This window comes from Fopius arisanus, unplaced genomic scaffold, assembly GCF_000806365.1.
Source record: "Fopius arisanus strain USDA-PBARC FA_bdor unplaced genomic scaffold, ASM80636v1 scaffold00051, whole genome shotgun sequence".
Taxonomy (NCBI): Eukaryota; Metazoa; Arthropoda; class Insecta; order Hymenoptera; family Braconidae; genus Fopius; species Fopius arisanus.
In genome coordinates this window covers 763766-786156 of record NW_011887790.1, presented here as the reverse complement: position 1 = coordinate 786156, position 22391 = coordinate 763766, and the positions used below count along the sequence as shown (strand labels likewise).

At 34.2% G+C, this 22391-nt stretch overlaps 7 protein-coding genes across 11 annotated transcripts; 3 read left to right on the top strand and 4 right to left on the bottom strand.

Moving 5' to 3' along the window:
- Positions 1 to 6: 6 nt before the first annotated feature.
- Positions 7 to 2400, bottom strand: LOC105267921 (uncharacterized). 2 transcript variants are annotated; one of them, XM_011307097.1, is made up of 5 exons: positions 2170 to 2400; positions 1806 to 1985; positions 1355 to 1510; positions 1105 to 1281; positions 7 to 979 (listed from the first exon to the last, which is right to left on the bottom strand). In XM_011307097.1, exons 2-5 carry the CDS (start codon positions 1962 to 1964, stop codon positions 734 to 736), a joined length of 738 nt encoding a protein of 245 aa, XP_011305399.1. In that variant the 5' UTR covers positions 1965 to 1985; positions 2170 to 2400; the 3' UTR covers positions 7 to 733. The 2 variants fall into 2 exon arrangements, with proteins under 2 accessions (XP_011305399.1, XP_011305400.1); XM_011307098.1 differs by having other exon boundaries at positions 1114 to 1281; positions 2170 to 2395.
- Positions 2401 to 4359: 1959 nt separating this feature from the next.
- On the top strand, positions 4360 to 7255 carry LOC105267919 (uncharacterized). Its single transcript, XM_011307095.1, has 7 exons — positions 4360 to 4826; positions 5086 to 5210; positions 5304 to 5528; positions 5825 to 5973; positions 6377 to 6581; positions 6840 to 6921; positions 7041 to 7255. Exons 1-7 carry the CDS (start codon positions 4546 to 4548, stop codon positions 7237 to 7239), a joined length of 1266 nt encoding a protein of 421 aa, XP_011305397.1. The 5' UTR covers positions 4360 to 4545; the 3' UTR covers positions 7240 to 7255.
- Positions 7256 to 7258: 3 nt separating this feature from the next.
- Saysd1 (SAYSVFN motif domain containing 1) lies at positions 7259 to 8313 on the bottom strand. Of its 2 annotated transcripts, none has more exons than XM_011307096.1 (2): positions 8024 to 8313; positions 7259 to 7730 (listed from the first exon to the last, which is right to left on the bottom strand). In XM_011307096.1, the coding sequence occupies exons 1-2, from the start codon at positions 8153 to 8155 to the stop codon at positions 7407 to 7409; spliced, it is 456 nt and encodes a 151-aa protein (XP_011305398.1). In that variant the 5' UTR covers positions 8156 to 8313; the 3' UTR covers positions 7259 to 7406. The 2 variants fall into 2 exon arrangements, 1 of the variants encoding a protein (XP_011305398.1); XR_892295.1 differs by having other exon boundaries at positions 7647 to 7737; positions 8024 to 8115.
- A 1086-nt stretch (positions 8314 to 9399) lies between these two features.
- On the top strand, positions 9400 to 10752 carry LOC105267956 (leucine-rich repeat-containing protein 15-like). Its single transcript, XM_011307153.1, has one exon. It carries the CDS (start codon positions 9496 to 9498, stop codon positions 10750 to 10752), a length of 1257 nt encoding a protein of 418 aa, XP_011305455.1. The 5' UTR covers positions 9400 to 9495.
- A 583-nt stretch (positions 10753 to 11335) lies between these two features.
- LOC105267955 (putative gustatory receptor 28b) lies at positions 11336 to 12651 on the bottom strand. The gene is made up of 4 exons (XM_011307152.1): positions 12196 to 12651; positions 11804 to 11875; positions 11495 to 11584; positions 11336 to 11422 (listed from the first exon to the last, which is right to left on the bottom strand). Exons 1-4 carry the CDS (start codon positions 12649 to 12651, stop codon positions 11336 to 11338), a joined length of 705 nt encoding a protein of 234 aa, XP_011305454.1.
- A 1367-nt stretch (positions 12652 to 14018) lies between these two features.
- LOC105267918 (L-asparaginase) lies at positions 14019 to 19695 on the top strand. Of its 3 annotated transcripts, XM_011307093.1 has the most exons (10): positions 14019 to 14246; positions 14322 to 14496; positions 15243 to 15442; positions 15771 to 15882; positions 16002 to 16116; positions 16960 to 17611; positions 17958 to 18253; positions 18667 to 18840; positions 19065 to 19417; positions 19480 to 19695. In XM_011307093.1, exons 3-9 carry the CDS (start codon positions 15259 to 15261, stop codon positions 19407 to 19409), a joined length of 1878 nt encoding a protein of 625 aa, XP_011305395.1. In that variant the 5' UTR covers positions 14019 to 14246; positions 14322 to 14496; positions 15243 to 15258; the 3' UTR covers positions 19410 to 19417; positions 19480 to 19695. The 3 variants fall into 3 exon arrangements, with proteins under 3 accessions (XP_011305395.1, XP_011305394.1, XP_011305396.1); XM_011307092.1 differs by having other exon boundaries at positions 19065 to 19695; XM_011307094.1 differs by lacking the exons at positions 14019 to 14246; positions 14322 to 14496 and having other exon boundaries at positions 15350 to 15511; positions 19065 to 19695.
- A 43-nt stretch (positions 19696 to 19738) lies between these two features.
- LOC105267917 (uncharacterized) lies at positions 19739 to 21451 on the bottom strand. The gene is made up of 4 exons (XM_011307090.1): positions 21244 to 21451; positions 20659 to 20839; positions 20419 to 20590; positions 19739 to 19916 (listed from the first exon to the last, which is right to left on the bottom strand). The coding sequence occupies exons 1-4, from the start codon at positions 21382 to 21384 to the stop codon at positions 19760 to 19762; spliced, it is 651 nt and encodes a 216-aa protein (XP_011305392.1). The 5' UTR covers positions 21385 to 21451; the 3' UTR covers positions 19739 to 19759.
- Between the last annotated feature and the right edge of the window lie 940 nt (positions 21452 to 22391).

Genomic DNA, 22391 nt, shown 5'->3' with positions numbered 1-22391 from the left:
TCGATACTACGGCAACAAAGTACAATATAGAATTATCAATACTTTGTTAAGAAACCGTGCAGATAAATCAGAAGAATATTGAATGGAACGATTCTATTGGTAGAACTTCTGAGAGAAAAAATAATCGGTAAATGTGTAAGTGGTGATGATTTACAACATAACGTTATTTCAAAACCGTAATTACTGAAAGCAGTAAAATAGATACGGCTATTAAATATTTTTAAGAATAAATCCGTAGTCCAAAATATAATTGATCAGTTTCATAATTATAAAATTATTTCCTTCTTTTTTATACTATAATTCCCATTTGATAATTCATTTAAAATTCGTATTAGTAGGTTAACTGAGAGATAAAAAGTGTTTTTTTAATTCACGAAGACTTAAATAATGGCTGATTTGAAATGTATTACACACTGATAGTGAAATATTTACATCCTATGGAAAAGGATAATCTTAGCGTCAGTAAAACTTTCCTAGTGAATCAGTCAAATAATTTTGTTCATACCCGTATAAAATGTAATGGATTTTGGGACTTTATAATTTCTTTGTCCCATTTGCAGGATTCTTTAGAATTCATGGATGCAGCAGCAAAGCAGTTAAAAAACTCGAATTTCCATATGATATTACTGGTGGAATAGTCATGGTTAATTTATATGGAAAAAAAATTCATTACCAAATCCTTCGTAATCAGTCATGAGTTTTCTTACTCTCAACTCGTTCTTTTTGGTACGTCTTATTTTTTTGAGGTCTTACGTTCCTTTACAATACTGGAAAAGCTCTTGGGTGGTTTCAGAGCTGGAAAATCTTCAGTCTTCTTCTCACATATGTTCAAGAACTTCATATTGGCGGCCAGCTGATCTGCAACCGTGCTAGCTTTCTGATTTTTTTTCTCCGACCTATCCACACCTTTTGGCTTGTCTTTTGTGGAAATCGATGGACCAGTCTTGGGAGCATTTTGGGGTTTGGCTGATACGTGCACCTATAAAATTCCACAAAATTTGAATTACCACATTCACATTGACAATTAATTGATCGAATTCTGAGTAAAAAATTATTATTTCGTTTTTTCAATTGAAAATAATTCATTCATGAAGTAAAAATTACTTGATTCACCTTTGCCGTTGCAACTTTCGAGACTTTAGGGCTGTCGAACTGAGCCATCTTTCGTCTCTGCTCATTTCTGAAAGCTTTTTTCGCAGACTTCGAAGCGACGATGAGGCCTGTTATAATCTCTTTATTCTCGTTAGCTTTGTGAGGATCATATGTCTCCACCTCTGGATCCTGCAAAAAGACATTTCCATTACGAAATGAGATTTCAATGATTTAACAGACAAATCGTTGAATGACTTCTCACATTGTCCCAGTTGTCTCCGTAAGTTGCTAAGTTCTCACAGGCCTTTATCACGTCTTGCACTGAAAGAATGCCTTTCCATTGCTCGCAATTTTCCTCATCCTGGGAATACTGCTTCTCTTCTATCTCGTAACGATCAATACACGTGAGGTGATGAGCCTGAAAGAAGAATACATATTAAAGTAAATAGATTTTATATAGGTCTATCTTCAATTCAATTTGTAAGCACCATACAATATTGCCTATATTTAATTATCACTAGAAATAAATTTACTCCAATTAGTTGGGACCATTTTTTTTATAGGAAAAAGATAAATATCTTGAGAGGAAAAGTATTTGTCTAATACCCATTTCGAACTTTCGTCACAAGAACAAAATGATAGAATTGTTTTACCAGAGAATATTCAAATAGTACTCTCATGGTATATTTACGTAAAATTAAATGAATAATTACCTGTAATTCATGTTTGTCCATAATGTGGGTACTATTGTACTCGCACGTGCCTTTTTTGCTCATGTCATGATTCTTCTTGCATCTCACCAGATGAAATTGCAATCGGTTCTTCAGAATTTGATGATTTTTATCCAGTGGACATGTAACCATGGGCTCCATTATTAAATCGGTGTCAGTTCTCTGAAAAATAAAACAGAATATTAATTTAATAGAAATGACTGAATTTTTTCCACGTTCTTATAACATTCGTTTAATTAATTTCAATTAATTTGTTGGCATACTAAAAAATCTACAACGTTAAGACGAATTTATTGGAATAGAGTCGTATCACTTGTTGCTTTACAATGGTAAATAAAAGTCTTACCCGAACGTGGAACAAAGTTGTTGATATACCAAAATGACTAAACAAAGGTTTCTGTCTTTCTGACTTTTATTCAATGATTTGAATACAAAAATAATTATCAAAATCAGGATAGATTTTGTAATTCATGAATTATTAATTAATAATGTAATGTCAATGAATATTTTGGCTGCTTTATTATTGTATCCCTTGGACTGGCTATATCCCCTCTGACTGAAATACCCGGTGTATTCTTTCTGAATTATGTATCAATGCCATCTGTCTAATGCTCTGGAAAACTCTTAAACTCAGGGCAAATTCGGACTTTTTCAATTTATTCTATTGGCCCTCTCCAAAGAGGACTGACTAACGTAGAGACTTAGTTCTGGGGGTTTGAAATGTTATTTTCTGCGTTACGAAATTGGTATTCATTGAAATTTTAAAATTTTATGGAGCCATTTAAATTTTTTGCCTCCATGTGACCCTTAACCAAATCCAATTATTTGTTCAAAATCCGAACAATTGTCCAATTGTTCAAATCTCTTACCAGATGCGCTCTTAATATTTTTTCTTCTGTCGAATTCTGCTGAATGAATGCTCACCACAGATTCGTATTAAGATGAAACTGATATTTATTCCAGAAATACTGATTAGACTGTTGAATTGTAAGAAAATTTGCAATTAACCCAATACTTATGAGAAAGTAGTAGTTCGTAGACCAGTGTTTCTATGGAGAATGCTAAATTGTAACTAACTAAATTTGGGTAGCATTGAAACATATATACTTAAGGGTGCAAGAAAAAGCGGAAGGGAAATAAAATACATTGAAGTTTTCAGGTACTGGACTCACCTATACGAGACAAAAAAATTCAAAGCGTTCCTAACATCAAGGGAAAGAATTTGGGACACGTGACGTTGTTAACAAAAAGGGTTTATTGCAGTTTTGGGATTTTCCACGTTTTTATGATAGGCTGGGTAAATGCCAGAGATGCTAATGAAATAGTTGAAAAGTAAATTGAAGGAAGTGGGTATTGTCCCATGGGTCAGGCAGATAGTCGGGAATATTTCTAGAATTCATTATAAAAGATTTCCATTACCTTTATTGTACCATTTGGGTGAAGCATGACTGAAACCAGGGGCTATATAAAAGGGGAGGTTGGGGCAATCTTCTTTTTTTAATTTTTTATTTCGACAGCCTTTGGGGATAAAATGGATGTAAAACGGATCTAAAACGCGTTGTGTGAAAAAATCACCCCCTGTGAAAAAATCACTCCTTTTTACTCCTAAATACTTAACGAATCCTAGTAGACAAGTAAATTGATAGAGAGATTTCCTTGAACTCGCTTCTTTCTACCCTCTTCCTCCTCTGATCAGAAGTGATTGATTCCCTATACTCCGACTGTAACCGGCACCACCAGAAGACGATTTAGTCGTGGGGCTTCTGCAACCCACCTCCTACGCATTTATACTACGAGAGTTTACCAGTGGAGGCTAAATATAAATAACTTCAATGAAATTCTCCAAGTCTTCTTCTCTGCTTGTTAAATATCGTACCAACAACTTGAGACACAATAGTATGGAATGTGAATGTAAACTGACACCTCTCATATGTGAACAGCTCTTAACATTTATCCAATCTCATTTTTACGCATGATCTTCCATTTTGCCCTACTCTCCCCTAACAAATATCGGTAATCACTAAATTGCGCATAAATCTGTCCAAACGTAGCTCCAGTTTCGATTTTCTACGACTCAACTGGAAAATAATTAATAAACAAAAAAATCATGAGTGCAATGTAAAGATGAGATTCCTTTTTTCACATAAAAAAAAATTTAGCAATGGTCTTCTGTGTTCAGATTTTTTCAAAGTAGTCAAACTTTTTAAAATCTCTAGATCGTCAACTCAAGATATCTATATCTTAGGACCTTGTGTCGTGCTACTATTTATAAATGTTTTTCAGATAAACAGAGAATTTCCCAACCCGATGTTTCTTGCAGCAATTGTAATAATTATACTAATACGTGTAGTTATCATTCATTTAACCGAAAATTAAATAAATTAAATGAAATGTATGTAAGACATGGTACAAGTTTTGAGCTAGGTTTTCGGATTAATTTTAAATATATTCATCTGTGTGAATGAAAGATGAGAATTGTCAAGAAGTTAGTATTAAAATAACCATAAGAAATCCAGAGAGGTGGAAATGACGTTTAGAGATGTCTAGTGTATCAGTTCTTGTTGATGCGTTTTGTTGTGCAGACATTATTTTTTCACCGTCTGTCATCGATTTCAAGTGGCATCAGAGAGATTGTTCCTTTCCAATTGCAATTAATAATTTTCAGTCAATTTTCATTTGACAATTATTCTGAATTATGAGTAAATCTATATAAACTGACAGGATGCAACGTGTATTAAGTTTGCAAGCTGCTCGGGGCTTCGGCGAGTCCAGCGAATTTGTGACCAAACGAATGTGCTTTTCGTTTCTATTTTCTATTGGATTTTTGTGTCTTCTCTGTGGATTTTTGATTGGAAGATTTGCGGCCCAGAGAGCTGTCGATATCAGGGCAGAGAAGGAACAAAAGTTAGTGGCTGGCAATGGCCTTGAGAGTGGTGAACACCTGCTGCAGAGGACTATCGAGAAACTCGAAAACCGAAAGTTCGATTGGTCTGCAGATCGAATGTAAACTTCCACGATTTTTATTATCTAGAAAAAAAACTACACGGAATGAAATGATCAATAAAAATTAATTGGAATTAGATGCTGACCGAGAATACTCTCCTTTATCTTTCTTTTTCAATCATCAAATATTTAGGCTCATAAATGGTTTCACATTTTTATTGTTATTTTTTCCATTACACAATATTTCATATCCGCCAGTCTTCTTAGTAAGAAAGATATAAAAGTATAAAAAATATCAACCACTTCAGTTATTTTTCAGAAATGGTATGCAAGGGATGGCACTACAAAACGCTTCAAAACAGTTCCTTGTCCTGAATTTCTATTCGAAATTATGGAATAATGGGAATTGTTTAACTGCGACAATTCCTGGAGCGCACGAAAAAGGTAATTATCATCCCAATCCACCGTTTTTTTTATTTTTTTTATTCTACCAATCCACCGTTTATGATAATAAAAATAGATACATTACATTTCCAGATAGATACGTTATTCTAACGACAGGAGGAGAAGAAAATATTAAAATGGTTCTAGAAATTGTCAGAGATTTGCAGGAATTGATTGCTGATAATGACTGGAAACCACGCAGAACTCTAATGTTCCTTTTATATGAAAACTCATTGGATGAATGCCTTAGACTTTTTCCTGATTACAAAAAAACGAAAATTGTGGCTCTGTTGGCTATCGACGGAATTCCAAACACCGGTAAAAAATGCATTTGCCTTGATGAAGTTTTTCTAAAGTCCAGAGTATTTTTCAATGAAAACTTCTTGGGATGATTTCTCTTCTAAATAAGATGTTATTAAAATAATTTTGTATTCAATCTCCTGAAAGTTGTAATGCTGTCGTTTATTGCAAAAAAAATCACATAATTTTTCTGCTTATAACTCAGTAAAAACTTCGATAAATATTTATATTGGTATTAATGCAATAAATTATAAAAATTAAGTCTTTAGTCTGAGATTCTAATTAGTTTACACCTATAATTTTTGAATTCATAGGAAATGGCTATCTCGTATCTTCTGGGTCAGACGTAGTCCAGACAACTGTTCTCGCGTCATTCAAGGATTTTGCTGGACCGAAAACTGATGAAATTACATATTTTCCTCGTTTGAAGCTCAACATTCCTCACTCTGTTATTACCTTCATGGTAAAGGAAATTATGCTAGAATTTAATTTTCATTCTATTTCAACATAGAGACTTGTGTATAATAGATAAGACAATTTTCTTAAGAAGCTTCTTGTAAATGGAGATTGGAATTACACTGATTGATTAAATTTTTGACGGAATATGAGTATTCAGGAACAAGATGACATAAATGAAGGGAAAATTGTTTTTTTGTCAAATTTATATATTCACGATATTTACGAATTTTTTTGTGCCCTTCTCTGTGTGGGAGTTTGGTAATTACACGAAGAATAATGTATAATCCAGTAGACGTTCGTAATTTTTATCGAAACTTTCTTCTCACTGGATAATTATGGACCTTTCACATTATTTTTATGCACATTTTTTAATCACAGAATATGATTTATGATTTATGGTTTTGCAGGCCTCTCCAAATAACACAAGCCTTAAAGGTTCCCATATCGAACAACAGATTACCTCTCATCGAAAGAGTTTGGTAAAAATTTTAATATCAAGCTTATGGAAACTCTCTCAAATGAACATATTCCAATGGAATCCACGATTAATGGAAGACACCATAAGAACATTTTTTTTTAATTTAACAGCACCTCATCTACGTCCATATATTGGTAAGAAAACTTACCAATTACAATTACAGTAGACCCTCATTATAGTCATGTACATGGGGCTGTAGGGGAAGCGAATTCGGAGAATTCGACTATATGCAAGTAATCCCACAAGAAATTTATAATTAAATGAATGACAAAAAAAAAACAAATCAAAACAAATGAAGAAGAATAAAGAAAAAAATAATCTATTGAATTCTCGTTATCACATTTGCTTCGATAGTATCGAAATTGATCTGACAGTAGCTTCATCATTTCCAGAGAAAATCCAAAAGAAATTGTCAACTATTACTGAGCATGGGAGAGCCCTCAATGATAAAATAGCAAAAATATTAGGAATTAGGTAAGTGAATCAAAAGAATTTCGTATGTTTCATTTATTATAATTACGATATCTAACGTATAATCAAAATTTTTATTACATATTTATTTATAATCGTATGATTTTGACGAATAATTCTAGATATCTTGAAGTACGAATGACAAATGACTTGCTGAAGGACATGGAGAGAGCCCTCCTGTGTTTGAATGACTCTTCTCAATCAAGAACGGACATTACATTAATTTCTAATTCACGAAATGATCAGGAAATTAGTCAGATTCTTGCCGAAATGCTCCCGTGTCTCGATGCAGGCATTCAAATATTACAAGACATGACTTAATTTACATAATAAAACAATTTCAACAAAGACATGCCCATCAATTAGTCAATTAATTCATTTCTTTTCAACTGTTCAGTTTTCGTTCTAATTCACATCATTTTCATCACCAAACTTTCAATGTTTAACATAAATTATCCCATTGTCAAGCCCTGAATAATTTATATAATTCAACTGTGCGTACCCCATCCCATCTCTCGTTCGATTTGTTCCATATTGATAGATCCCTGAATTGCTTCGCAGTTTGGATTGAAAACAGAGTAAGCACTGACTTCTCCTTTCTTCCTCGGGCCAGACCTTGTATTTTTCCATATGAATATTAAAGCTGAGAGTATAAAATAAACAGCGCCGAACTCAAACTGCAGTGCTATCACGTATAGTGTTGCCCACAAGAGGAAATATAAAAAATAAGTCACTTGTGTAATTGTTGAGCTTCTCTGCGGTGATATGTCGATGCTCTCTTCAGAGGCAATACTGTCCAGGTCATCTGTATCCTGCAACCTTTTTCATTGTTTGTATGTTTCTTCACTGTCACAATAATGTATTTTTTCAACTTATTCTTTTTTGGGATGGATATTAGAATCAATGGCCCACAAATTTTTAATTGATTGAATTCGGCCAAGACATATGGTAAAATCACTTAATTAGACAATTGAAGAAGGTCTTTCAATAATTCAAATTTGTCCAGCCAATTTTTCGCAAAATAAGATTCATTCACATTTTCTTTTTTGGGACATAAAGCTTTTGGAAATTAAATAAGGTAAGTAATTAATTAATCGAGAAATACCTCAAGTTTTGGTGACATCAAAGGGACTGACTGTTCCTGCCAAGAGAAAGCACCTTTTATAGAATTTTTCGCTTTTTCCACCATTGCTTCTCTACGTTTTTTCGTTCTGTAAGCCTCAAGCTTTGCCTCCATTGAATTATCAGTGATCTTTTGTTTATGTTCTTTATCATGAGATTGTTCCTGAATTATTTATAAAATTAGGTAGACGCATTGTTGGTGTATGTTACTGATTATCAAAACCAAACCCGATAGGTTGTGGCATATTGTTATGTTGAAACGTCAAGTCGACTCAGATGGCGGGACAAGTGGAACGAAAGTGCGCAGTTGGCGGGTAATTCAAACTTTGCAATTTTTTTTTTAAATACAATAACTTATTTCGCAGTAAATTGATCCATTGTTTTTGCGCTCGGCTTGGCAATAGAATTCCGCACCATGGCACGCGTAAAAAAATATCGCTGCCCATTATCACAGAAAATTTTTATCATATTTTTATTTAATTCGGACACTTCGACCTGATGATCCTCAAATACTTCTTCGGATACTTTTTGTATTTTCATGTTCCCCTGATACTTTTTTGAAAATTTCGAATTTTCAAATTTCAGTGAATACCTCCTCCATTTTCATGTTCCCCTGATATTTTCTTGAGAATTTCGAATTTTTTAATTTTAGTGAATACCTCTTCGATTTTCATGCTCCCCTGATATTTTCTTGAAAATTTCGAATTTTCAAAATTCAGTGAATACCTCCTCGATTTTCACGTTCCCCTGATACTTTTTTGAAAATTTCGAATTTTCAAATTTCAGTGAATACCTCTTCGATTTTCATGCTCCCCTGATATTTTCTTGAAAATTTCGAATTTTCAAAATTCAGTGAATACCTCCTCGATTTTCATGTCCCCCTGATACTTTTTTGAAAATTTCATGCCAAAACATTGATGTTCAAACAGCGATCACAAAATGAGAGATCTGATAAGAAATTAGCATTAAGAAACCAATTAAGCCAGCGATCAACTGAATCCACAAACCAACTCTGAAGCGATTCGACGTCATATGTGATATCGGGCCATTCTTCTCTGGAATAAATGACAAAGATCCGGGTACATAAAAATTAAAACGCTCGTTTAGTCCGTCATGTTTGAAAAACATTCGATTGAAATAGTCACCACAAGTGATTTCCCCATTATTCAACTACTTTTTGATACCAGTTTGACGTACTTAGGTATATAAATTTTGAAAAATACTTTGAAAATTGCGTAACATCATTTGCACATCTTGAATCAACTTCGCGCTTGATTGATTATTGAGATACTTAATAGAAGGAACGTATATAAATAATGAATGAATTCATCGGTCTTCGGCTTCGCACGGAATCTCAAACGGAATCGCACTCCGATTCATTTCACCGTGTGAAACAATTCGTTTGATCTTTCTGCTAAACAGTGATATCATTGAGTTACAACTTAGACCCTGAAGATGAAGAGGATACTCTTAAAAATTCTTTTTCTTCTGGCTTTATCGGAATCTTCTTACGCAAGACGCAAAAATCCAGATAGCTGGGGCCATATAATATCTGTCAACTCGTCTGGTGCATTGTCTGTCAAAGCTCGAGAGGGTCGAGCAAACCGCAACCTGGATATGTACGTTGACAAAATCTCCTCAATTCCTAGTGATGCCTTCCACAATTTAACGTCAGTTACATCATTCATCATACGTCCTCGTCCTCGTAGATTGGACTTAGACCGTATATGGGAGTGCAATCCGAGAACCGTCGACATCACACCTCAGTCCTTCAACGGTTTACCTTCCATTGAATACATCTTCATCGTGTGTGTTTACTTCCAAAATGCATTGAAGTCTTCTGAAGGATTTGATTTCCTGAGGTTTCTGCTGTTCGAGAATAATAATATGACGGCAATCCCTCAAGAATTTTGTGAAGATAGTCCAAAACTTGAATTGTTGATAGTGAGGTATCAACGAATTAGGTATCTGTCTCCGGAATCCTTCTCGAGAATGAATACTAAAGTACTCAAGCAACTTTTGTTGGAATTCAATGGTGTGGAGTACGTAGAGCCACGAACATTTGCGAAATTTCGTCAGCTGGAACTTCTAGATCTTTCAGATAATAATCTGGAGATTCTGCGTAATGGTACGTTCGAGGGTTTGGATGAACTCCAGAAACTGTGGGTGTTCAATAATTCTGTGAATAATGTGGAACCCGAGACTTTTTCCAATTTAAAAAATCTGCGTTTGCTTGATCTACGACTTAATCGGTTGGAGACTTTATCACGAGGCATGTTCGATGGTTTGAGTAAATTGGAACGGTTAGAACTCTTTGGAAATCCGATAACTACGATCACTGATAATTCGCTCCGAGTCACGAATCAATTGTCTCATTTGTCTTTGTCTTTCGGAGAAGGAATTCAAATTGAACCGAATGCATTCCGAGGTTTCAACCTGACATTTTTTATATTGAATGCTGATGAATTGCATCACCTGAATGCTGGAGTCTTCAGCGGCTGCACCACCGAATGTCTACAGCTGATGTCCAATAATACTATCAATATCAGCCCGAACTTATTCAAAAATTTGACAATAACTGTTGGTGTTACCATTTTCGAACCGCAAGTATCGGTAATCGACAAAAAAAGTTGGGGTTTAGACGAAAATGTATTCATTAAGCAAAACCCTCCACTTTATGAGTTTGCAAGTATAAAGGGACACCTTTATTAATATTTTTATTGTATATAATTGTAAATAACTTAGATTTAAAGCAATACACATCAATTATTTTTTGAATACTGATACTTCTATGGAAAATTTGATACCGTATCTAAAATTCCCCCATCGACTAGTTCTATAAACCTCCCACACGTAAAAAATCACTTTCCGCACGCTTTCTATTAAAGATGCGAGAACATCTTCAAATGATTATTCATTAAAATTATGAAAACCAACACTCGATTTCATTTTCATTACTTCCCTTTTATATTTCTCTTCTTTCGTAGGATCTACAGAGGAAATATTTATTCTCAGAGTAGGTTTTTCTTTTCTCTCTATGATAAGACGTCCTGTGCCATAGAAACCATAGAATATCGATATCCAGTTGCTCTTTGAACAGCGTAAGATATTATGGAATGTTACGTAAAAATTCTTGAATATTTATCGCCGTGTACAGTAATAGACAACAATATTGCATTTATATGTGATGAGTGAATCTGCGTCATATTTAAAAAACGATAAACTTTTGTTTTTCTGTCTATAATAATTGGTCATTAATGATTGAATAAATATCGCAGGCCGTTCGATCGATCAATCAGTCAATTGAGTCGTGGCAAGGTTTTCCATTTGATTGACCGAATTGAAATAGAATAATTAAATATGTTGCTGTGGTGTTGAGTATCTATGAAATATAATTCTGCATTATTGATGAGTCATAGAACAATTTTTCAGACTCTCCATCAAAAATACTTGCAGAATGAAGAAGTGTACCGTCTAGAGCAAAAATATTGTAGCCAGTGAAAGATACATTTTTATGAAGTAATTCCAATGAAAAGAGTTTGAGCTGAAATTTAAAAAGTGAGATTGTTTATTATATATATTTTTTGAGATCCCCTGAAAAAGAATACAATTGCACAATTTTAAAAAACAATTGATAAAAAAGATGACAAATTTGAGGTCATTGCAAAAATTATAAAAAATATTAGATTGTAATTGACGACTTTACTACTCATTCTCTCAAATGATAGTTTTGCAAATTGATTTGTGCTTATGATCATAATACCTGTGTTTTTGATTTTGCATTTAGGGAAGATCGAGTAAGGAGTTTGTGGATTGCAACAGCCGTGAGTTTCATCTACAGAATATTTAACATCATATAAATAATTAATAATGATATAACCGTAAGGCCCGGATGGACTGCCTGGAAAAGATAATTTACTCCAAAATTGGGACTTCTAATTACTCCGTCAATTAATCGTTTTTTTCAATAATTGTTAGCTAGCGTTCTAGCGGTTCTCAACAACTAGATTGCTAGCTAAAAATTATCAGAAAAAACGATTAATTGATGGAGTAATTAGAAGTCCCAATTTCGGAGTAAATTATCTTTTCCAGATAATCCATCCGGGCTTTAAAAATTCCAAACTCCTCAAATTCTACGACGAATCATTTACAAACCTCATTTGTAATTTTATTAACACCAAAAGACAGGACGATGATCGGGAATATTTCCATTACTATGTAGAACATGGAATTAAATATAATGAAAGGCTCTACACGATGAGCCGGAATTAGTGCCAGGACAAAATAATATGCCGAAACGATGATGGTAGCGCAGAACACAGAAATTACAAGAAAAATTGGGAAAGAATATAAACTAGAAATATGACAAGCGATTTCATACAGATCATCATGGGATTCTTTGATAAGACATAAATTCCTGGTAATTACATCACCAAGAGTACTCTCTGATGATCGGAAATAATATGGCTTTACGAATGCCGCCGATGAGATTCGTCCAAGTGCTTCATTTAATACCCGAAATCTCTCCCTCAGGAGTATCAGGACAAATGTGTACTGGAGTATTAACCAGGTAAATATAAAATTCGGCAAAGTAATAACAACAAATGTCATCTTAAACCATTTCTCGAATACAATTAAATCTGTCCAAACAATATTAATCCAGATAGACCAATTGATCACAAAATAAAGTGGCAACTGAAAGTGAGAGAACGTGGAAGTCTTGTATTCTAAAGTTCTGATTAAGTTATCAGCCCTTTCCCATTGATTCACGATTCTTAAAACATTCTCTTGATTCCAGATGATATACATCCAAACAATAATTAACACTGCTGCACCCAAAGAAGCTTTAGCCAGTGCGATCACTTGAAAGGTTGAAGTTTTGTTAGCGTATTCCGTTGTACGAATTGCATTCAATGCAGTTGGGCTCAGAATCATGACGACAATAGATAATATAATGTTATACATTGATCCAATGTGGGAGTAGACGTAAATTTGCAATTCTTTATTTATCGAATGCGATTTTATATTGAACGGCATTAAACCACAGAGTTTGAAAACAACGTAGAATAGAAGTGCGAAGGAATTTGTATTTTTATGGCTCAATGAGAAATCCATTGAGCTTGAGAGTTTATGCAACACTGACAGTATAGTTTTCAGAATAAAAAACACCGTCGTGACATGGACGAATATCTATTATTGATATTATCTGGACAGCGGACATTAGGTGTTATCGCAATCAGATAGGAGCCGTCGTGATTTTCTTCTCTTTCATTTTTCATTTCATTTGACCTGTAGTGGTCAGGAAATAATTATTCAAATGAATTCATTTCCTCGATGTTACAAATATTAACTACTCTACCTTACACTTAATATTATAATTACAATTACATAGTGAATGTATATACGTCTCTAAATTCTGATAAATAATAAAAAAAAAAGAGCCAACGGCACGTGGTGTTCCCAAGCGGTCACCCATCCAAGTACTAACCACGCTCAACGCTGCTTAGCTTCAGTGATCGGACGAGAACTGGCGCATTCAGCGTGATATGACTGTTGGCACATTTTATTACAAAAAATGTTCCGAACCCATCAATCTTAAATAATTTTAATCCATATTCAAGGAATTAGTCTAGAGTAACACCCGTAAGACCAAACCGAACCGCTACCACGGCATTGTGTATAAATCTCAAACATTTCGAATGAATCGGGAGCGCGCCTTGAATGCTACTTTACAGTTTACACACAGTGTGTCGAAAAGTTCATTTTCCGCACCGCTAGATGAAGAAGTAAGTTCTGAGTGTCAGTTTTTCAGTCCCTCTAATTATAAAAAAAAAATCATCAATTTCCAAGAAGGGTGTATGTAAAAATGAGAGTTCTTCCGGGACGGAACGGGGAAAAGAGACTCAGTTCATCAGCTCAGTCGTCACCTTCATTAGATGATCCATTTCAATTAAGAACTCCCCCTCCCCCGGCGCCGGCGCCTTTACCACGTTATTTTCCTTAAGTTTCTTCTAGACTTTGTAAGAATAAGAAAAAGCTGCACAGTGGTATCAAGAAGTTTGGCAGTTATTTGGAGAAAACACTGACGTGATAATACGTTTAAGCAGATTGAGCTGATAAGAACATGAGCAGTTGATGAAATATTGTCTTGATGAGGCGAGAGGTGATTAGTGTGAGCAAGGTCAACCGATATTAAGAAATCAATAGTGAGTTAAAATACGAGATCAAAATATACTCAAGTTTTTGATCTTTATTCTTTCCTTCTTCTTAATAATTTCCAGATTAATGATCAGACTAGTTTTCTAACTGAACATTGGAGTAGTTAGTATACAATTCTCATGGGCTAGAAGAGGATAGAAGATATTTATTCTCGGAATCCGGCGTGCTCGACTGATACTCAGCTTAGTATTCATTTCAGTCTACTCTGAGAATCTATCGGAGACGCTCTTTTCCAAGGTAAGCATCCTTATCTCCTGAATTATTAATAAAAAATTATATTTTGTTTGCGAAAGTAGTTTTCTTTTAAACTTTTTCACGCTTTATACGCTTTCCTTTCACTTTCGATAACAATGCGGAAGTGTCTTTACGATAAAACATGGAAATTTATTAATTGCGGAGGGAAAGCAGTTGCGTATAGACTGAACCCGAATTAAATTGAACCTCAGAATTTTCAGGATAATATATGGAATAGAAAAGAGAATTGTGTAAAGAATTTTAGATTTTTGATAAATTTTTATTTCATTAGAAAATGAGTAACAAAGTGATCAAACAGCTCAAGTTCATCAGTTCATTCCTTTCAGAGGACAGAGGACTTTCGTTTTTAATATTTCGGAATCTCAGGAAATTCCCAGAGTTTCACAAAAAATTATCAAAAAAACATCTCTAACGCTTTTGGATTCAGAAATATTTGTCAGTAACTCCGCCCCTCAAATTTCATAAATTAATTCATCAAATAACCGATTTGTTTCAATTCAATGTAATTATTTATTATATTGCTAGGTGAACCAAATTTTTTAGGGTAGTAAACCCGATATTTATCACGAATGTAATTTCCCGATTAATTTATCGATATATTCTTGTAATATTCCATTCACCACGTATAAACACCTTTTCAAGAAATTTTTCTAAAAAATTTTAGGAAAAATTTGAACAATATTTGAAAGAGACCGTATTTGGATCATTTGCTGTTGAATATTTTGTAGTAAATTGTTGGAGAAAATGGCAGCGAACAATATTGAGGGGTGTGTACCCACATTTGGGGAAAAAATCAATAGTTTGAACGTGATAAATTCCCGGCCGAAATCTCCAGACGTTGAGTTATCATACATGGGAAAACCAGAAGGAAGAGTTCTGGTACTCTACACAGGAGGAACTATCGGAATGATGAGAAATGCTAAGGATGGTAATATATTATCGCCACATAAATAGAGACTCAATTATGCATTGCAATCAATTGATGAACAATCACGTGGTAAGCAACGATACTCGAAGATATCAACTGATTTTTTTTTCTACAAATCTTTTCACTAAAAAAATGCATAAACATTTGATAAGAATTTTACATTCGAACCAATCTCACTTGTTCAATTATCTCGATGAGTTTATTTTTTTTGTTTATAACATATATTTAAAATCTTTCGAAAGTATAATATGGAGATAACCGTGCAATGGAAAACCAAAGATCATAGCTTCGAATATCGATTTTTAAAATAATTTTTTATCTTTTTCAGTATTAGCACCAGTTCCGAACAAATTTGTTACGACTGTGAAACAATATCCTCATATGTATGATCGTGCATTTGCTACTGAGAGATTTGGAAGTTCAGGATTGTTAGCACTACCGTAAGTGATTATTTCCCCTGTACCAATTATTAATAACTCCAATGACCTGATTAAACAAACAATATCAGAGCTTATTGTTCTGAACTTGACATAAACATCGCCATCTCAATTGATTGCAGAATGACCGTCACAGAGAGTCGACGTGTTATTTACGACATAAGAGAATATTCACCACTATTGGACTCAAGCAATATGACGATGAATGATTGGATTAAAATTGCTAAGGATATCAAAGTAACAAAAAAACAAAAATCTACTAAAAAATGTATTAGAAAAAAAAAATGCAAGGGTATTAGAGATTATTTTATCAGGCAGAAAAAAATTGAGATTCGCAGTCCATAATAAAAATTCCGACAACCTAGAATGATTCACTTAATAGATGGAAAAAAAGATCACGAATCGATCACGTGTCGAAAGACATACTATTCGAACGCTATCGCATAATCACACTATCAGTAGCTTAAGCAATTCATTCCTATAATAAATTATGAAAAGCTCTAGACAGGTGTACGATGATTCAGAACGGTCCGGATTTTCTTATGAAATTGATTGATTTTATGAATAATTTATAGAACTCCCACCCAATTTTTCAACAGGGAAAATTTTTTTTAATATTTCTATAATTTCTGGAGTTTCCTAAAGAGATTTAGAGAAATTCTTGATTAATTCAGGGACTTCTAACACATTTTCTAATCTGTACAGCGCTCCTCTCTTTTATTGACATCGAGTTAACAGTGAATTTTTGGTGAATAAATAAATAAATTAAATAAATAATAAAATATAATAATGATAATAATAAATAATAAGTAAAGAAATGATAAAATGAAAAAACTGTATATTTTCCTTTCGGGTAATTCGATCAGCTATTTGATAGGAAACTCGAAAAGCTCGTAATTTTTATTAAAACGGGTCACAACATTCCTGAATATAAAATCCACTTGACTCGAGTATATATTATTCTCGGCGTTCTGTTATCAGCTAAAAGAGTATAGATTTTTTTTTTGATAATGGAATAATGGAAGAATCGGATTTGCTAAAAATTGCGAAAAATTCTTGAATTGAATGAATGAATTGCAGGATTCTTATGAATTTTTTGATGGATTCGTCATTCTCCATGGAACGGATACTCTGAGTTATACTGCATCTGCACTTTCATTTATGTTGGAAGCACTGGGCAAACCAGTGATACTCACCGGATCCCAATTACCAATTTTCGAAGCGCGTTCTGATGGGCTGCAAAATTTCCTCGCTTCATTGATAATTGCAGGCAATTATAGCATCCCTGAAGTATGTGTCTTCTTTGGGAGCACCTTGATGCGAGGAAATAGAACCAGTAAAGTGTCTGCAGCATCTTTCGAAGCTTTTGATTCCCCAAATTTCGGCCCATTAGCTATGGCAGGAATTAAAATTCAGGTGAACTACCAATCGATCTTTCGGCCCTGTGGAATCGAAAAATTCCACGTTCACACAACGTTGAATCGCAATGTTGGGCTTTTGAGGATTTTTCCTAGTATAACTGTAGAATTGGTCAGGGCTTTTTTGCAACCACCAACTGAGGGAGTTGTTCTACAAACTTTTGGAGCTGGAAATGTCCCGATCAATCGAGATGATATTGTTCAGGAGCTAAGAAATGCTAGTCGTCGAGGAGTTATTATTATTAACATCACACAATGCTTGAAGGATGGGGTCACGTCTGCCTATGAGTCTGGAAAATTGTTAGTCGATTCCGGTAAATATTTTGTAATAATGTCATCAAGTATATAGACTGCAAAAACGTTGAGGGGCAACTCTAACTTAATTATTCTTAAAGCTATTGGACTTTATTTTTATTTCCAGCATTGATTCTTTTCTTTTCAAAAATGCTCCTCTCAGTTTCAATTATAACTCTTTAAGAATGATCAGTCAATTTTGAATGTGTAAAGTTCATGCGAAATTTTCTCTGCTTTTTGAAAAAAAATGGTCAATCTAAATCACGTGTTTATTATTGTTTCTCTTAACGTGAAATTGAAATATGTACTAACATGAAATCCTTCCTATTTTATTAATAAGTTTCATTTTTTTCATGACCTTTAAAGGAGTTACTGTGGGCTATGATATGACCCCAGAGGCAGCTCTCACGAAATTATCATACGTTTTATCGAAAACCAACTGGGATATTCAAGAAAAAAGAAAAATGATGGAAACAAATCTGAGAGGTGAATTAACAACCTGTGAGAGAGTGAACTTCCAGGATCGTCAGCTATTCCTAAACTGGCTTGGACTCAGTACTGAGACGGAATTGAATAAATTGGCTCCTATAATATTCCCAGCGATGCTCATTGAAGCCGTCATAGCGAAGGATGTTGAGAAACTAGAGTTGCTGCGACTCAACGTAATTCATTCATTAAACTTTTTCCTTATTATTTATTTTACACCGTTTCGACTCTGTTAGTGCATATAATGATTGATCAAATCTTTAAAAAACGTTAGACCTCACCATCCTTGGTGACAGTCTCCCCGCAAAAAGATATTCATTTTTTTGAGCTTTGAGTTTTTTGAGTCTTTGAATTATGATGCTACGATATTTCACCAATATCAAAAATCTTCACGGCACATGTATAAAAACAAGTACTTCTTGAAAAAACGTGATTATACACTACTCAAGAATTTTGAACAATTTATTTGCACTTGTATCGTACTCTACTATCATTAATAATGCGCGCAACAGATAAATTGACTTTCCTCGCTCAACAATTTTTTTATACAATCCCTCCGTCGATTATTAGAAAAATCGATTAATTTCAGTGTGCAGATATATCGCAACCGACGTCTGATGGAAGAACTGCCCTTCACGTTGCTTGCAGCCTAGGAGACCTTGATATTGTTCGTAAATTATTGGAAATGGGAGCAAATGTTCACATAAAAGATTTGCTGAATCGAACACCGCTTACTGAGGCGATAGAACATTATTATTACGAGGTAGATGTCTCCAGCATATTGGGAGAATTTATTATTTTTTCAATCAGAGAAAATTGATTTGACGAATATTCAAGCGATATCCTCTTGCTTCTGCATTCACTTAACAACAAAACGTTTTCACCCCAAATATTTCCCCAGATCCTTTTCTCCACTGATCTCACCTGATGATAACTTGTCATTAATTCAAATCAATCAATGAAACAGAGTCTAATTTAATTCCTCAGGTGATTGAGTTATTAATTCAATGTGGTGCTCACCTCCACGAAGATGCTGTTCAACTAGGAGAAAAGTTGTGTTCAGCAGGAGCTAATGGAAACATAAAACGTTTGCGCGCTTTGAAATGTGCTGGGGCAGATCTGAATCAGCCAAATGCCTCTGGAATCACTGTCCTTGAACAGGCAGTTATCTACGATAAACCCAAAGTGCTACAATTCTTGCTTGATCATCACGTTAATGCCGACATAAAAAATAAGCGTGGATTGAGCCCACGTGAAATTGCCCAACTCCTCAACTGCGAGGAAGTTCTTAAATTGCTTCCCCCATCTGCAGCAAATGGCACCGAAACCTGAATTCAGAGGTGAAGAATGTTTCGGAGTCCTATCCCCCTTATTCTTCATGCAGAGAATTTTTTTTTTTTAGGCATTGTACTTTTTAAAGCGTCGAGAGAAAGCATAACACCTTCTGTATTTTTTCTACGCTGCATGCACCCGAACAATCGACTGTCATGATGATTCTGCGGCAGTGAGGCTGTTAGGTAAATTAATGTGGCTATTACGAGAAAATATTTATGTAAGAATTGTAAAACGTTTTTATTTATATTCACACTGTTTTAATAAACGTTCTATTTTTTACCAATGTTGAAGGATTTTATGGCCTTCTCTATTGAGCACTATCTTCTCTCCCTTCGAGCAGATGTCTTTTATTGAATTCCCAATTCATTTAGTAATACTTCGAATATTTCTGGAGCCATTGAACAACTCTGAAAATAATTCAGACACTGCTCGGTGGATTGGTGGCCAACGTCGACAGCTTTTTGGATTGAAGTTCCATTGATCAGGTCCTTTATGATTTTCAAACTGAAAGAAATTGGTTCAAAGAAAGGAGACAGGCTTATTAAATGCAGTGCTGTTCATGGCTGGAAAAATTAAAATTAACTTCATGTACAATTCGTCGGATGTCGATACTCCAGTTGCCACTTTTCCCAATCGATATTGGGTGAATCGTACGCAATCAGTCCCCACACAATATATAATTTTAGAATAATTTTTTGAACTACACCGAGCGAAAAAGTCTGTGACAATTACCCAACCATTTTCTATAATTATTTAATTACTTTAATAGCATTTTAATATCATTTAATGACGCCCAAAATGTCACGATCGTGCAGTAATTTTCTTGTGATTCTTCTAAATTTTTTAAAAGCTCATAGAACTTTAGAAAGCAAAATTATAAAATGCAAAAACGGTATATTTTTTACGGTTAATCCGGTCAATAATCTGTCACCTCAGAAAACCGATGATTTCGGCTAAAAAGGACAGTTAATTATTCTATAACTGATGAATTGTGAATAATATTTACTTGGCGAGTCCATCAACGATTTTATCAGCTCCAGTTGGGGTTTTCACCCTATCGACTCTTGCTATTGCTCCACAAATCGCTCGTTGAATGCAGGGAGTCACATAATTATTCCCCAGAATAAATTCATTAAGCGTTCGGCCTGCATCCCACACGTTGAACTCATTATCGAAACCTAATTTAACAAAATAATGCCTCACAATTTGCTCTATATTTCCAAAAGAAAAATGATATTATACTCACGATATTGAGAATGATTTGGCGTCTTGAATAGAAGCGGAATGACGAAAGCTGTTATTGCAGCGAGAATTCCAGCAACCGTGATTGATTTAGTGTTGATGTTCACTAGAGGTCTAGGTCCATCTTTATCATCTTTATCCCCCAATGGGATCGAGATAAACGGAATTGATAAATCCAAATCGACCTTTAATGATTCACATCGATTTTACCAAAGATAAATTTATGATTGAGGCTACGACATTTGATGAATTTATGAAGATGTATCGCATGTTGTAAATAAATTTATAAAAATCACAAATTATAAATCGAGATTAATCTTATCGTCAGAACAATTCTAGGAATCTAGTTTCATCCATTATTTAGATGACTGCCCACTGTACACTCATGCGTAAAAATGCAATTTTTTTCTCTCCACGTTTGGTTTGAGTAATAATAATGGAATTAATTATGAAAAATTGTATTGACAGAAACTTAAAGGAACTTCAGATCTAATTACTCTTCAGGTCAGTTCAAACTTTCGCTTTCTCAAAGGGAAGGTGACAGTAGAATTAAATAATTACAGATAAAGAAATAAAAAGACTGACTCACATCAATTTTCCCGTCATCCGAATTGAAGGAAATAAATTTTGGTTCCCTCTTTAATGAATCAGCAGGTTTTCTGGCGTTACCGTATGCGAGATTTACGAAGGCGAACAGCAATGACAAGGTAAAAATCACTGAACTCTTCATTTTGGAAAAATGAACGTGTTCCCCCGAAGTAGAACTAAAATTGTGACACCTTACTCTCCTGGACAACTATCTATATCGCAAGAACCCTCTCTTCGGCGGCAAGGAAATAATGTGAATACAGGAATAACCCATGAGTTTTCATTATTTTACATTTTTTTTTTCCGTGGAGAAAGGCTGATGGGTACATCGCACTTGACAAATCTCCTTGTTTTTGTGACAATTAAAATTTGTCTGTCAGCTATGACTAGTGATTTCATCAGGAATAATGGTCCTAACATGCGAACTTACGTTTTACGTACAGAAAAAAATAATGAAAAGAAAGGTTCTTGTGACTTTCGTACATTTTCTCAATCACAAACTGTAACGAATTTACTATTTTTCCCCGCTATTTTTCTTACCTCCTAGTTCCGAATTATTAACTCCTGATTACCTGTGCCTATGTAACGATCTTTGGATTTGAAGAAAGCACATGAAATTTTTACCTTTTCCTTCAAGTGAAAGTTCTAGGAAAAATAGTGGATGACGAGAATTTTTCTTCATGAGTATTAATTATATTTTTTTATATCTAAAGGAGATGATCAATTTAATTCAATTTGTTGCCAATATACCGATAGAGGAATAGGTATATTTTATAATATTTTCTTTTTAACGAAACGAAAAATTTTTAACGATTTAGAATAATAAATCGATAGTGAAATTTTTCTCTACTGTTAATTAATTTCCTAATTTTTCATGATCCATGAGAACATTACCTCAAAAAGTACCATTTCCGGTCTATTAAGATTAAAAATTGTAATTCTCTTGCCCGAAGTAATTTCCTATATATATACCTATACATATCGAAACCGTTCGATATCGATAATATTGTACCTATACACATACCGTAAAATCTTTATGTCTTCATTTTCAATTGCTTCCCCCTAATTAAAAAATGAAAACAATAAAAAAGGTAGAGGCTAGCACTCTGAAATGGAAGCCACCGAACAGTTTAAAGACCTCGGACTATT